At 35.6% G+C, this 17,218-nt stretch overlaps 1 protein-coding gene across 1 annotated transcript; it reads left to right on the forward strand.

Moving 5' to 3' along the window:
* Positions 1-7,553: 7,553 nt before the first annotated feature.
* LOC149079597 (uncharacterized) lies at positions 7,554-16,890 on the forward strand. Its single transcript, XM_089240201.1, has 4 exons — positions 7,554-7,863; positions 13,982-14,093; positions 15,810-16,001; positions 16,752-16,890. Exons 1-4 carry the CDS (start codon positions 7,723-7,725, stop codon positions 16,808-16,810), a joined length of 504 nt encoding a protein of 167 aa, XP_089096327.1. The 5' UTR covers positions 7,554-7,722; the 3' UTR covers positions 16,811-16,890.
* The last annotated feature ends 328 nt before the right edge of the window (positions 16,891-17,218 follow it).

The following is a 17,218-nucleotide window of genomic DNA, read 5'->3' on the forward strand; positions in this document are numbered from 1 at the left end:
GACACCATTCAACTCGTAAGGGAACCGTGGGTTGTTCGAACCAAAATGAGCGACCATGCACTTATCAACGCTAAACGTCATGTTCCATTCATTTGCCCATTCTGCAATTCTGTTTAAGTTGGTCTGGAGCAACCACTTATTTCTACTACAACGCATTGATTTCCGATTACCCCCATTAGCTTCACAGCATCTTCGAATTTGCTAGTAATCTTATCGATAAAAAGGTGAAAAAAGTATGGGGCCAAAGACACTTCCTTGAGGAACCCCACTTGTGACATCTGTCCAACCAGAGAATTCCCCGTTCACCATAACTCGGTGGGACCTATCTCTTAACCACGATTCTATCCAATTCAGCAAGTTGCCCCCAATTCTAATCTCGTGTGGAAGCTTCAAGAGTTTACCATGTTGAACCCGATCGAATGCTTTCTGGAAATCAAGGTAAACAACATCTACATATTTGCTCTTACCCAAAGCCTTAGTCACGTGATCATAGAAGCAAACGAGGTTAGTTACACATGACTTCCCCCTTCCTGAACCCATGCTGATTTTCCGACAGTACATTCTCGTATATCCACTTCACAAGCTGCCTTTGGATGATAATTTCCAAAATTTTCGAGATGGAGCTCGTCAAACTCACTGGACGATAATTGGACACCGCTTCTCTACTATCCTTCTTAAATATCGGAACAACATTAGCAAGTTTCCAATCCCTTGGGACGATACCCTCAGCAACACTACTCCTATATATCTGTGCGACTGGCCCCAACAATTCATTAACACATTCCCTGAGGACCCTGGGATGGATATCTCCTGGTGCTTTGCTTGCACATACATTTCTTAGAAGATTTAGGACCTCCACGTCTTCTACTTGAATATCGTTGAGGGTTTTATTACCCCATGCAACACCCGTATATCGAATATCATTATCTCCATTAAAAACCGACGCGAAAAAGTCATTGAAAGCACTACACCACATGCCTACATTGCTCTCTAACCTAGAGCCTCCTATCGAGAGGGGCCAACCGTCCCCTTTCATCCATTATTGATGTATCGAAAAAATGATTTTGGGTCAAAGATAATGTTATCTGCCAACCTAGATTCAACTTCCTTTTTACTATCCCTTATCACTCTCTTCAACACTCTTCTTTTATCAGTAAACAATGATAGGTCACCTCGTCCACTTTTATACTCTCTGCATGCTCTTTTTCTTTCAAGATAAAGGTTACGCACGCTATCCGTGAACCATAGAGGGCGCGATATGCAAATACGCTTTTTTCGAACAAAGGGTATGACATCGTGCAAAACAGAGGACAGCTTCCTATTAAATTCTTCCAATTGGCTTACACCCCCTACTGATTCCAACCGGTCTTTGAAAACTTCCTCTCAAAACATCAAAGTTAGTTCTTCGAAAACAAGGAACCGGTCTTTTGTTATCAACCTTACCCAAGGAAAAGTTAGAGAAATCTGACTATACGATGATCACTGGAAGAAAACTCTTCCCCTCACCGAAACATGTTCAACAAGATCCTCAGAACTAGAAAGAACTAAATCCAAAATAGCAGTACCCCTAGTGGCTTCTGATACATGCTGATACAAAAAATTTTCGAGCACCAACTTAAGAAAGTCTCTTCCATACTGATCTCTAGATGACAGGTTCACCCAATCAATACCTGGGTAATTGAAATCCCCTAGTATGAGAACCCTCTTACGCTTACACATGTAGGAAAATTCATCATGGATGAAATTTGTATTATTTCAAATTAGTTTATTTTTGTGTAAATGATTATGGTTTCGTTGATTAAAATGTCAGTTGTAGCTTCCAAAATACGCATTTTTGTAGTGATAAAAATCGCAAAAAGTGGTAGCAAGCAGTTTTATTAATTTTATTCTCTTCATGCGGATAAAAGTAGTTAAGAGTAGCCACACAAATTAATCACAATTGAAAAGTTCAACCTTTCACATAGTTTTCAACAATAATACATGTATCAAGGATATAGGTTCATGTTGGACTAGCCCTACTATGAACTTAAAAAAATGCACTAAAATACGTGTGGAAAATTTTTAAATATTTGTTTGAAACATTCATTCCAGAGAAATCATGTGCGCAGTCAGGGTCGGATTAACCGTTAAGCAAAATAAGCACGTGCTTACGGCACCAGTACAAAAGGAGCACCACCAAAAAGGTATCATATGGTATTTTCTTTTTAATGCGCAATTTTTTTTCAACATCCATCATCCGATAGAAGATCCTAAAATTGTAAGAACACTTGATTGTGTAGTTGAAGATCATTATTTGTTTGTTGAAGAGCCCAACAAACAAATTACATGTTTTTAACTGCTTTATACCCTGAGATATTTAAATTCAAAATCGAAGACAAGTCCGGGCTTAGGAGAATTTCACGGCTAAATGCAAAAAAAAAAAAAAAATTGCGGCCCCCTCTAAAAATTTTTTATGTAGTTACTCCCGACTTACAAACTTTTCGAGTTACGAACATAAATCTTGAAGGGGAAATTTTGTTTTCACGAAAAGAACGAATTCTATCACACTCATTTTTTTTTTCATTATTTCAGGAACGCGTTGATGGTCTGGATCGTAATCAAACACGATATCCATTGAGAGAGAATGACGTTTAAATTAAATTTACAAAATTCATAGATTATTAATAATAATTAGCGCGTGGTCCACCTGCTGACACTTCATCGTGGCTCGAACCATATTGAACAGACATAAAGTTTTGTCATACTTTTAAAGCGCTTCGTCATCTCTTTATCAAATATACGTTGCAATTCGATAACTTTGATTATTTTTCGAATTTATTATTGCTGTTTTTGTTTAATTAATGTAAGTTAATGGAAGTAAAGGAAGCAATTACTGGAATTCCATGACCCCCACAAGAGTGGGGCTGACAGGCAGAATCGTCGTAATAGCATCATAGGACCCGAGCCAAGGGAGTTTTTGGAGGCCCTACATGGAAAATTCTCGAAAAATGCAACTACGTCTCGTTTTTCTGAGGCACCTCTTCTCTTGAGGCTCTTCGGACACGGCCCGGGGTGGGGGAAGCATGCGTTAAGACGGCACTGCCCAAGGTTCGCACCAGGCGTCGTCCTTTTTCAGTTTTGAATCTGGTAAACCTATCTGAAGACCACATAATCCGTGTTTTCACTTATTTCTTCGATCATCCATATTGTCCGAATGTTTTTGTGGAAAGAAATAATTATTTTTTCTGCATAAAATCGATTATTGCAAATGTACAATTTTTGTTACCGAAATTTTCGTCTCAGAAAAAAATTTTATGCCAAAAAATGACAAAGAACTCTTCCCTATCTCTCTTTCATTACCTCATGAGTTGCATGAAATTTCGAGATTAAATGGCAGCACCAACAGTATTTAAATCAAGCCTCTGGAGAGAGTATTACGTCAGCGGTCTCCGCCTTGGCAGTGCTGAGAACTGTGTCCCCCGATATCTTTCGTCGGAACATCGCGTGACTCGGTGAAAACAAACACGACCCCCCTCCCCCCTGTTATTTTCTTATGGCATAAATAGGAGTTTGAAACAATAAGTGAAAAAAATAATTTCAGCTTGGACGAGATAATTCCAAAATTAATGAAAGTTATAATTTCAGCATTAAAGAAAGATTATGTCAGCATTAATGGAAGAAAATATCCTAGAATTAATGTAAGAGATAATTACAGCATTGAAAAAAGTGATAATTCTAAAATTAATGAAAGAATTAATGAAAGCGAAAATAATAAAATTAATGAAAGATAATTCCAGAATGAAGGAAAGAGATAATTCCAGAATGAAGGAAAGAGATAATTCCAGAATGAAGGAAAGAGATAATTCCAGAATGAAGGAAAGAGATAATTCCAGAATGAAGGAAAGAGATAATTCCAAAATTAATGAAAAAGAGATAATTCCAAAATTAATCGAAAAGACAATTCCAGAATTAATGAGATATAATTTCAAAATAAATGACAGAAACAATTCCAGCATTAATGAAAGAAATAATTTCAGCATTAATGAAAGAAACAAATCCAGAATTAATGAAAGCAATTATTTCAGAAGTAATGAAAGAAATAAAATAATTAATAAAGGAATAATGAAAGAATATTCAAGAAATAATTAAAGAATATTCAAGAAATAATTAAAGAATATTCAAGAAATAATTAAAGAATATTCAAGAAATAATTAAAGAATATTCAAGAAATAATTAAAGAATACTCAAAAAATAATGAAAGAATATTCAAGAAATAATGAAGGAAAATTCCATAATTAATGAAGGAAAATCCAGAATTGATGAAGGATAATTCAAGAAATGATGAAAAAATTATTCCACATTAATCAAAGAAATTATTCCACATTACTCAAAGAAATTATTCCACATTAATCAAAGAAATTATTCCACATTAATCAAAGAAATTATTCCACATTAATCAAAGAAATTATTCCACATTAATCAAAGAAATTATTCCGGTATTAATGAAATAAATAATTTTACTTTTTTTATCTCTCTTTAGATCAGTTCTTCTCTCTATCCTTTTTTTAAATCTTTAAAACGCAATATTTAGAGACCGAACTGTACATTTCTATGGAAAAATTGCCAGGCGGGAAGTTTGTTTTCACCGAGTCCCGTAATTTCCTTGCATTTGATGTCGCTGCAGTCGCGGTGGATGGATGATCTCTCCTGTAACAATACCGTCTAGAGTAGATTACCGTCAATACCGTCTGCTCTAGACGGTATTGCCTGTAATATATAATCTCTGTCGTCTGCTTCTCTCCAGGTTACTTGCTTTGGGCGTCTCCTTGAGTCCTGAAAAAATAACTGAACTGGCAGTTCGAACTTCCAGTTCTGTTTGTGAGCTTAGCTTGTAGGGAACCGACTTCTTGTCTGTCGTCTGCTCATTAAGAGGCTCTTTGTTTTGGACGTCTCCTTGTGCTCAAATAAAATAACCGAACTTATAGTTTCAATTTCCAGTTCAGTTCCCGAGCTTTGTTTATAAGGAACTGAGCGGAATAAAGAATTAGTTTTTTCTCACTTTGAACTTCATCGTCACCACATGAGTCGCTTTTAAATTTGACATTAGATGGCAGCACATTACTGCAAAGTGCAGTGTGGAAAAATTCACTTTTTACGATCTTACCTGTCGTCTACTTGTGTGGAGGCATGTACTTTGTTTTGGATGTCTCCTTGGGTCTTGAAAAAATTACTGAACTGGAATTTTGATCTTTCAGGTCAATTTATAAGCTTTGTTTATAAGGAGCGTAGCTGAATGAAGAATTTAGTTTTTTATACCTGAGCTTTTCGTCATCACCACTTAAGGCACTTCTGATTTTGAAAGTAGGTAGCAGCACCAACAATATTTTTAAAATGAATGTCTTGTAGTGTATTCTAGAGTGTTAAATTAATTTTAATTCCCTTTTGAAATTGTTGTTGTCATTGTGAATTCGCTGCAAATGTTACAAGGCAAAAAAAAATAATAATAACTGCTTTGGCGGCGTGACATTTCGAGTCACCCAGTATATACGGGTTTTGTCATTGCGTAACGCAGTGACAAAACTGTTCACAAACATAATAATGATTCATTATCAGGATTTCAAGCCCATTGGAAAATATAAATAAGGGGCGTAATTACGTAAGCAAATTTCAAAGTAGATCCCCCTCCCTCCCCCGTCAGCAAAATTTCGTCAGCAGCTTAGAATATTTCATATCTTCAAAAAGAAGTGGTTGATGACGTAAGCAACCTTCATTTTTATTTTATTTATGTTCAGATTAGATTAAGTAATTGCTCAATTCACTCTGCACGCAAACACTGTGAAAGCACGTTTTTAATCAATTAACCATCATGAACTTATTATACTTTCTGATGCTAAGCAAGTAACTAATCATTATTATTAATTAATCCATTAAAGACTTGCACGTAGCCAAGTTTAGGTTCACTTATACTCAATGCCAATGCTTAGCGTCTCAACATCCCCCAACAGGGTTGTGGGGTCATGATGCTCCTGCTGCGTGGAGTGGCAGATAAGCGAAGGAAGCGAGCTCATCGCCCCACTCGACAGTGCGAGCCGTCATGACAAAATGAAAGCGGAATTGTCAATTAATTAATTGATTTATTAACGATTAATAATACCGATAATTTATCGTTGCGAAACGTCTCTTTGATTTCGTAGTCGAATTGACAACTGGAATTGTCACACTCAAATATATTTTTTTCGTGAGCTGAGCTGAATTGAGATTTTTACGCTGGTCCCGCGGCACAGTTTTCGATGGCCATTCTACCAGACTTATTCGGTGGTACTTTCGTAAGTGACCTATTTTGTGTATTGTGTATGTGTGTGTGATGACAGGTGTGTGTAAATGCAAGGTATAGGACAAGGTCGGGATTTAGAGCACATTTCTCAGATTTTTGCAGGTAAAATGTCAATGCCATACGCGGTAAGAAATAGTTTGAATCATCATGAGTTATGCACTAACTCATATTTTTTTCGTATTGCATATTCGTTGTTATTATACAGCGCACCCGGTTTGAAAAACCCGTCAAAAGTTTGCGAATTCGTCTTTTTTCCATTGCAACATATAGTTTTGCTTTTTTTGTTTGGAAGATGGCAGCAGGAGTTCTGGTTTCAGCTGTTTTTGTTTTCTCCTACAATACAGGATGCAACCTTATAACCATATGTTTTTTTCATGTTTGGGGCCGTTCAAGTATTACGTAAGCAAATTTTTAGCCATTTTTGACCCCCTCCTTGTCAGCGAAATTTCGTCATTAGCTCTGCCCCTCTGAATCCTAACTCATATTTTCGTAAAGGGTGGTTGATGACGTAAGCATTATCCAACCCCCCTCCGTCATCAAAAGTCAGCAAATCGGAAACCCCCCCCCCCCCTCCATATCGATGATGACGTAATACTTGAACGGCCCCTTTTCTCATTTTAGCCATCCAACCTTTTTGTAAAAGTTCCCCCGTTCTTCATGAAAGCTTAGATAAGTTTGTATTCTTCACTGAAATTGAAACAATGAACAGAAAAACGACACATTTCCAAGTTAAATCTAGGCTGACCATATTTTCTCGAGCGAAATACGGGAAATTGGAATTCCAAATACGGGAAAATACGGGACATCGCCAAGAACGACGCCAAAATAGTACGAAATTGCCAAATATTGCTGAAATTATGAAAAATCGCAATAGCGGGGAACGAAGCGTTATTGCAAATCGCAGTGGATTAAAATGAATTTCACGAAATAAAACTTTCAACACGACAAATGTGGGAGATAAATGTTCTTATTTATAGTTGTAATTATCATAATGTAATTCATGAGATGAAAAATAATTTTAATCTTTGACTTCAATAAAGAATAAAAATCCAAGTAGGTGTCATGTAAAAAACTGGAAAAACCGGAACACTTTTGCAAAAAAGTCGGGACTGCCAGAAAAAGAAGGAAAATCGGGATCGTCCTAAGAAATACGGGACGTACGGTCACTTGGATAAAATCAAACTACGGTTTTTCATTCACGAGGTACAGTCTTAGCTGCCGAAAGTCCTGTATAATTATTGATGCGAGTATTGTTTACAATCATAATCAAGCCCTGTATAATTGAAGAAAAATGGGATGTGGGGGGCCCTGGGTAGCTACAGCCCTGTGAAATATTGAAGTTAAACTATCAAATCTTGTTTCCTCCCCCCCCCCCGGGATTATATCATTTCTTAACGTTTTTGATAATCATGAATGTCAGTGGCCGGTCCATCCGACAAGAAGCCATGGATCCTGTGAAATCAACGAATCCGAAATCCAAGGAAGTCGAGCTGGCTTTCAAGGAGTTCGATCTGAATGGCGACGGAGCGTTGCACCCAATGGAGTTTCAGGTAACGACGAGAATCCGTTTCCTTCCAATAGTTTTTGAAAATGATTCTGTGGACTATATATATAAACCGGAATGGCTCAGGCGCGGATGATCCAGGACAATGTGTCGGGAGGGCGGAATCGTACAAGTTCGTTTAATCGTCCCGTATTTTAGGGGACAAACAAATTTTCCCATCTAACTATTATTCGGTTGTTGGGAGAGAGGCGGTCGTTCCCATCACCCCCACCCCGACTCTGGATTCGTACCTGAGCGAAGGCAGTCGTCTTCAGCTGCGAATGGATCAGAGCCAGACAACTACAGAGGGAGCCAATTTTTCAGCTTTGAATGAAGTGAAGGTGAACATTTTCAGCTTAGAATGTAGCGAAGGCGAACATTTTCAGATTTGAATGAAGCAAAGGCGAACATTTTCAGCTTTGAATGAAGCAAAGGCATACATCGTCAGATCTGAATGGAGGGTCATTCCATGTCAAATCACCCAGCCATGACACCCATAGTCTCAGATTTCAATGTTTTTTTTTCTATTTGTTGCATTTACCATCCTTATTAACTGTGTGAAATATTATTTGCATATCTCTAAAACTTTTTGAAAAAAAAAATGTTGAAATTTAACAAAAACTGATGCAGATGACTTTTCCGAGGCTCAATTTTTAAGCGGCATTGTTTGAGAAAATAAATCATAACTTTTTCAATTTTCAATATATTCAAGTGAAATTTTCACTAAAGTGTTCACAAAAACATAAAGAATATGAATAAAAATAATTCATACACTTACATTTGAAATTTACATGCAAAACAATTATGTAAACTTTGTTTTTGTGGAATTTTTCGTTAGAAAAAATACAATTTTTCAAACGTATTTTTAGACCAGAGGCACAGCAGTTACCAAAACAACTTTTATTTTTAATTTCTCCTAAATATATGAAGTAAAATACTGGAGAAAAAAAATAATGGTTTTTTGACCGTTAATATGTTTATTCTGGCTCGCAACACAAAATTCATCAAAATAAGACTGGATCGTTCCGATTTCAAATCATTCAACTAGATACTGAAATGCAACCCATCATCCCGGATTCCAATTATTATTATTTATTTATTGCTTCCATCATGCTTGTTGACCATGCAAAGTTTCATGTACATATCTCAAAAAATTTTTGAGAAAAAAAATGTTTTCTAACCTCACGAATGACGTCTCTTAGGCTAACCCATTCAAGCAATATTATTTGTGAAAATATATCATAACTTTGCAGATTTTCAATATATTCAAATGAAATTTCCACTAAAATGCTCACAAAGAAATGTAGATTATGACTGGGAAAGAAAATTTGAACCTTAGAGGAAAAAAGTCATTTAAATTTAATTTTTTTATTATTATTTTTTTTTTTTTAACACAATTTTTTAAACACTTTTTTTTGGATGCACAGCAGGAATTTTCATTTTTTTTTAAATTTAATCCTATTAATATATTAAGAAGACTGTAGAAAAGTAAACATTATTTTGACAGTTAATACATTTGAGTAACAAAACACAATTGTACTTATATGACTACATTAATTATATTTGTACATTTTGACTTAATATAATGATTCATGCTTAGTAAAAAGAAATTTATATTTAATTTTTCATGTACGCTTATACATTTATTACAGTATTCACTAAATTAAGTTTCAGGAGTAGTTAATGCAATAATTCAAAACAATTAATAAATTTTAAAATTCTAGGATTAAATGAATTTATGAAATAATTAGAAATGTTAATGTAATATATCAAATGGGAGTTGGTGAAAAAAAAAAAGGTTTTGGGTGAATAAAATAACTTTTCAAATTTAACCTTCATGTTCAGATTCTTAGAAGTGTTCAAATTCCAAATAATTAATTTCACTTTTAATTGATCTATAAATATTTCTTATGATGCAACAAAGACAAACTTTTGCAATCTGATATATTTTTGCATAAAGAATTATTTTGTTGATAAATCCAGACAATATTAATCATATATATAGATTAATTTTTGAAGTTTTTTAACATGCTTAATTATAAAGTTATTTTACCACAACAGTGTTAAGTTTTTTTTAATTACTTTGATTTTTACAGCATATATTTTAATAAACATATATTTAATGTATATGATAAATATGAAATGGTTATACTTGTGTGAAAAAAAATCTACATTATAATATTTAACACAAGCCTCTATATATTTTTCCCAAGAAATAATTTAAAATTGCTGATAAAAAGCCAGAATATGAGGCATTAAATCACAAAGAATGAAATAATTATCAGCTACAACCTAATTGTTGTAGCTGAGGCAGATGGAAGAGAGTAGAATTGAAAACCTAATGTATATATTGCCTGGTGGTGATATATAAGATGTAATGTTTCTTGTTGTGATGATGATTGTAAAAAATAATAATAGCTTCTGTGAAAATATAAACTATGGCACACTGGTCTTTGTCCTTCAGAGGGCAGCTGGTGTTTTATTTAATTATAAGACTTTATCATCCCAGCAGGTGCACACATAACAAGCATTACACAGAAACAAACATTACGTCAGGTTGCACTACACGTACACGCACATTCCCGCATGTACCGATTCGTTGGGGGGGGTTCCACGGGGGGGGGGGTGCATGTGTGGTGTAGCAGTAGTAGGTAGGGGCTCGGGGATTCCTGATGTTCTTAAGTTAGCCACCTCGTTGGGCAATTTGCCTGTTGTGGCGTTGTATTTGTATTTGTATTTGTAACATAGAAGAGTCACCAATTAAACTTCGTAGGGTAGCTCCACAGTGCAAGTCAAACAATGCCAAAAGAAAAGTTGAATCTGCTTGCAACACTTTCAAACCAAATGTTTGTAAAGTTTTTGAAGAATTACCAGAAAATGAATCTCAAAGCACACTTAATGAAGATATTAAACAGAAAGCAAATATGATTATTTTGATAAAGTTAATTAGAAATTAGACTCAATTTAACCATCACAACAAGGGGAAAACTGCAAATTTTAACTCTGGCCCCTGCTTTAGGAAAGGGGAACAAGGAAAAAAATCTGAAGAGTTCAATGTCACTGAATATGCTGTGCGAAAAGCAGGAGAGCTTTTGTAAATGAAAAAGCAAAGGTGAGCCATTGTGTTTTTATTGTAAAAAGAATCAAAAATTAAATTTCATCAATTTTTTTGCAATCTAATTTTTTAATGCAAAAGGTTTAAATTTTATTTCCTAGTCATAATCTACATTTTTTTGTGAGCATTTTAGTGGAAATTTCATTTGAATATATTGAAAATCTGCAAAGTTATATTTTCACAAATAATATTGCTTGAATGGTTTAGCCTAAGAGACGTCATTCGTGAGGTTAGAAAACATTTTTTTTCTCAAAATTTTTTTGAGATATGTACATGAAACTTTGCATGGTCAACAAGCATGGTAGAAGCAATAAATAAAAAATAATAATTGGAATCTGGGATGATGGGTTGCATTTCAGTATCTAGTTGAATGATTTGAAATCGGAACGATCCAGTCTTATTTTGATGAATTTTGTGTTGCGAGCCAGAATAAACATATTAACGGTCAAAAAACCATTATTTTTTTTCTCCAGTATTTTACTTCATATATTTAGGAGAAATTTAAAATAAAAGTTGTTTTGGTAACTGCTGTGCCTCTGGTCTAAAAATACGTTTGAAAAATTGTATTTTTTCTAACGAAAAATTCCACAAAAACAAAGTTTACATAATTGTTTTGCATGTAAATTTCAAATGTAAGTGTATGAATTATTTTTATTCATATTCTTTATGTTTTTGTGAACACTTTAGTGAAAATTTCACTTGAATATATTGAAAATTGAAAAAGTTATGATTTATTTTCTCAAACAATGCCGCTTAAAAATTGAGCCTCGGAAAAGTCATCTGCATCAGTTTTTGTTAAATTTCAACATTTTTTTTTTCAAAAAGTTTTAGAGATATGCAAATAATATTTCACACAGTTAATAAGGATGGTAAATGCAACAAATAGAAAAAAAAACATTGAAATCTGAGACTATGGGTGTCATTTTGGCATTTTGCCGGGTGATTTGAAATGGAATGACCCTGGAGCGAAGGCTGCCATCTTCAGCTGCGAGTGAATCAGAGCCAGACAACTATGGAAGAAGCTGATTTTCGGCTTCGAATGCAACGAATGAAGCCAATTTCCAGCTTTGAATGCACCGGATGAAGCCAATTTCCAGCTTCGAATGAAGTGATGGCAGACATCTTCAGATCTGAATGCAGCGAAGGCGGTCGTCTTCAGCTGCGAATGGATCAGAGCCAGACAACTATGGAGGAAGCCAATTTTCAGCTTTGAATGCACCGGATGAAGCCAATTTCCAGCTTTGAATGCACCGGATGAAGCCAATTTCCAGCTTCGAATGAAGTGAAGGCAAACATCTTCAGATCTGAATGGAGTGAAGGTGAATATTTTCAGATCTGAATAAAGTGGAGGCAGAAATCTTCAGCTGTGAATGGAGGGGAGGAGGACATCTTCAGCTGCGAATGGAGGGGAGGAGGACATCTTCAGCTTCTAATGAAGCGAAGGCAAACATTTTCAGATCTGAATGGAGCGAAGGTGCTCATCTTCAGCTTTGAATAGAGCAAAAGCGAATATCTTCAGATCTGAATGGAGGGAAGGCAGACATCTTCAGCTGCAAATGGAGTGAAGGCAGGCATCTTCAGCTGCGAATGGAGCAGAGTTGGGCAGATGCAGTAAGGGGATGTTGATCCAGGTGATGTGCTAGAAAAGTGACTTATTGTGTAATTGTATTGGATCGTTCTGTATTGTAACGGGGACAGAAAAATTTCCCCCATATTATTTGGTTCTTGGGACTATCGCTCCCTCTAGATCCACATTTAGGATGACTCAGTCTAAAGCAGATACTCTGCAGACCAAGAATAAATATTGTTGTACAGGGAATATCGTTATAATGAGAGACAGCAGTTTAACATTAGAGTATAGACATTTCTAAACAAGACTTGAAAAAAATATTGTTGTAAAGGGATATATCATTATATCAGATGTCCTTGTAGTGAGGTTTCACTATATTAGGACCTATAATAGAGACATAGTGAGTAGCTGTGACATAGGGGAGAACTTGGATATAGTTATTGGTAAAACACTGCAACGGTTTCCCTCCAAGTGTCAAAAATTCATTGCCAACAATTCATCTCCGGAAAACTCACTAATGTGACAATTCACTGACAGTGAGTGGATGAGCAGGTGAGTGAGTAAGTGAATTATTAATCAAATGAGCAAGGGAGTTAATGAGGAAGCAAAGTGAATCACTCATATGGTCACTCACTCAGTTATTCATACTGTCACTCCCCACTCACTTGATCATTCTGATAGTCACTCATATGGTCACCCAATTGCTCATGTGCCCACACTTAAATGGTTATATGCTTGCTTAATGGCTTACTTAGTCATTCACAGATGCACTCATATGGTCACTCAATTGCTCACATACCCGCTCACTCAGTTATATGGTCACTAGCTCGCTTACCCATTCACCTGTTCACTCAATTGCTCATGTACCTACTCATATGGTCACTCACTCATTAAATCACTAATATAGCTACTCACTCATACTGTTACTCACTCATCCTTTCGATCACTCACTTTATCGCTCATATGGTCACCGGTTTGTTCAATCACTCACTCACCCATTCACTGGTTCCCTTATGTCCTCACTCATGCAGTTGCGCACTATGTCTCATTCACTCAATCTCTCATTTATACAGTCACTCTTATGGTGACTCACTCACTTACAAAATTACTCAATTGGTTTTAACTTTTTCATTATCTCATTCATCAACTCATTCTGTCACTCACATGCTCAGTCGCTCACTGGTGACGAACTGTTGTCGTAAACTTTCCTTTTTCTCCTTCAAGTGAAGGGATGATCAATGAAATGAACTTATGTATCAATTTTTATACTTGTTCGCTGGCACAACGTTATTAGTTTGCAATAAATTATTTCTATTGTTATATTTTTAAATTGTTAAATTAAATAATTTAATTAATCTGGTACACTCAAGCTGTATTTCTGCAAAATGCTACAAAGTCTTCCTAACTGGACGTATTTTTATTCTTCTTCTATATTTACAGGCCGCTCTCGATGCTCTAGGTATTGATACAGAAAATCAGGAGGTGAAAGCCATTGTGGAAGGTTTTGAAACATCAGAATCAAATGTCACGTTTAAAGAATTTGAAAGGATAGGTAAATGAGAATTTGAATCTTTGACCAGTACAGATTTTATAAGAATTTAATGTGCAGAGCAGTGTTTCCTCAAACTTAAACGGTTGCAAAGGGTATGATTGCATCGGGCCACAAAATGTTAAGGCCCGTAAAACAACTTTTGTAAACCATAACTGCTTTATAGTTAAAAGCCAGAACTTGAAGTTCTGTCTATCTATTGAGGAAAACTATGTTGATTTATTAACAGACGCACACACATTGACCTATCACAGTGAATCTGTGGCCCCCATATCATCTTCAAATGGGGCCCCAGACTAATCTATAATTATTTATTTTCCAGAAAATTTAAGACCAATACAAGCTGTCAAAGCAGTGCCCTCTTAAAGCATGTATACATTAGCCCGCAGATCATGCATTGAAAGCATTCGCAATTGATTGTTCAGCACTTTGTACAATGGTGTGAATGATTCTTGAGCTGTTTTAACTGGACCCACCTGGAATCTGTATTTTCAACGTACACAAAGGAAGTTTGTGTATCCACGAGCGGATTAGAACTGCTGCAGGACGTCGTATGCTACAAGATCTACATGCTAATGTATACCGCCTTTAACAAATGGGTTCACCCTGGCCCAACCAGAGGGGGGTGAGGGGCTCAAGAGTAGTAGTAGGGCCTCACGAAAATTCCGTCTAGTTTAAATTTTCGAGATATTAAGTAAGAAATTAAATTGGTAGGCAAACATTTTTTACCAAGAAAAATCACTTTGCTGGGGGCCCGAGAGCATTATAGGTCTTTCCCCATAATGCTTGGCCTTGCCCCTTAGCCTGACCCCCTTGGCTGCAAATCTCCCACCATCTGACTCTGTAATCAGCCTCATGTTAACAAGAGGCTCTCTACACACCTGAATCTTCCAGTGGGCCAATGCTCATGCATTAAGATAGTGCTGCATTCTGAAACCTCCTTGGAAGGATTGTTTGATGGACAAAAATTCTGAGTCTTTTAAAAAGTGGCCCCATAAATATATTCAATGAATGTGTAGAGCAAAAATGAGTTAATCTCTAAGCCTACTCTCTATCATATCTCGCGTGAGTGAGGGAAAGAGGCATGCATATAAATATAAAATAGGGCTACAAAATGTCTAAGTCCAGCTCTGGTTAGAATATAACTGTCTGATGTGCATCAAGAATTCCAATACTTTTTATAACGCACAGTACTTTCCATAGATCTTGAGAAAGTCTTTCAGACAAAACCTGTGAAACTGGACAACTAAAAGAAGTGACCACAAACTGCAGGAAAGGACATTTTTTCCCCATCAAACTTTTGTTTCACTATAGGAAAGCCATTGCAGAAGCAGCTTTGTGGTATATATGAATCATAGCGAATGCTACGGCTGAATTACATTAAGTACAGAAAATTTTAGTAGTGAGGAAAGGGGGAGAGCACCTTCTTGCTTCTAACATAGTTTTGCAGGCTGATAACGATAACTTACATAGAAAGAATTAAAATGATGAAACCTTAGATTTGAAATGCACGGGAAAATAAATTCATACCATAATCCAGAGTCCTGATGATTATAAGCAAACTTTTCCCCATGTTATGGTATTAAGCCATTCCGCTTCTTTGTGAAAGTGATAACAATACCTGAATAATAACATTATCCATGATGTTAATAAGAGGCATCAACTGTATGTATAAACTTTTATTTGCGTCACCAATAATTTAAAAAATTTTTACTATAGCATTGGAGCTTCTGGAAAAAGTTGAGCCAGAGCATAAAATTATCAAACTGTTCGAAGTCTTTGACGAAGACAGAACTGGCCGAATAAGTTTGAAGAATCTGCAGAATGTAGCCAAGAAGCTCGGTGAAGAAATGAGCGAAGATGAACTCGAGGCCATGTTGAAACCATTCGATGAGGATGGTGATGGTGAATGTAGGTTTTTTTTTATAAAGATGTTTCGCTGTAAGATTGCAAATTTTTATGTACAGTGAACCTTTGCTACAATGATACTCAATATTTTTCTCAAATCTTGTTTGGGATTGCATGTAGTCAACTCCACCCGATGCAATCGTATCCATTGCCATGATAAACCCCTCAATAACAATATTTCTAAACCACTACAAAGATATATATATATATATATATATTTCATTCGAAACCAGCTTTGATATGTTTCAAGTTCCTCATCAGAATTTATTCTTTCAAGGGTGGTCACAATAACATCAGTTTTTTGCAATATCTACAGTCCTAAAGTGTATATGAAGTTTCCATAAAGCTATTTTGTGTATAGTACACAAAAGTGCTTTACAGCATTTGACTAACTGAATCTTATATAATAAATTATATAACTCTTTGTTACAAACAAATGCTTATAAATCCCATTTCGGGCATGGATGTCTACTAACACTAGCAAATTCCCCAGACATATCGTAATGATTTCTTGGGGATACGTTATCACATTGTATACCTATAAATGGATTTTATGGTATGTACCAACAACAGCAATTCAGAAGACATGCCAACAACAGCATAAATTTGGTGATCACTGATTATAATGCTACCTCTTGATATAACAATAACCTCTCAACAGCGATATTTTTTTTATTGGTCTACAGAGTGTCATTATATCGAGGTTTCACTGTATTTTTCAAGAATTAATCATTCTTTTTCCTCTTCCTCTAGTGAGTATTTCTGAATTTCTTGGGATATTCGAGAAAGAGAAGAGTGGAAAAGTGTCCTGATATATTATTTGTGTGTTTCCACTTTCATACCTGATTTGCATTAACATCATCTGTAAATAAATTTTTCTTTAATATTTGAATTTCTCTTTTCCTTTAATTTATTGATTTTAGGCTGCATGTGCAGCGTAAATTTCGTCTGGATCAGACAGAAATGAAATGGAATCGGATTCATTTTCAATACATAGGAAACGAAGTGGAATATCTGTCTTGATTGGGGGTAGGATATGCTCTGTGACTCTAAAGCACTTTGCATTTATGATGCAAGATCATTCGTATATTTTTGATATTTTAATTTTCTGCGTAATACTGTAATTTAGATTTTTCTGAATATACAGGATGTCCTGTTAGTGCTAGTACGGTCTTTATCTCATCAAACATCTGTCGTAGAAGTATGATTTCAATTGATTA

This window comes from Pholcus phalangioides, unplaced genomic scaffold (genome assembly GCF_987345545.1).
Source record: "Pholcus phalangioides strain wild (caught in Gottingen) unplaced genomic scaffold, Ppha-v1.0 ptg000012l_1, whole genome shotgun sequence".
NCBI lineage: Eukaryota > Metazoa > Arthropoda > Arachnida > Araneae > Pholcidae > Pholcus > Pholcus phalangioides.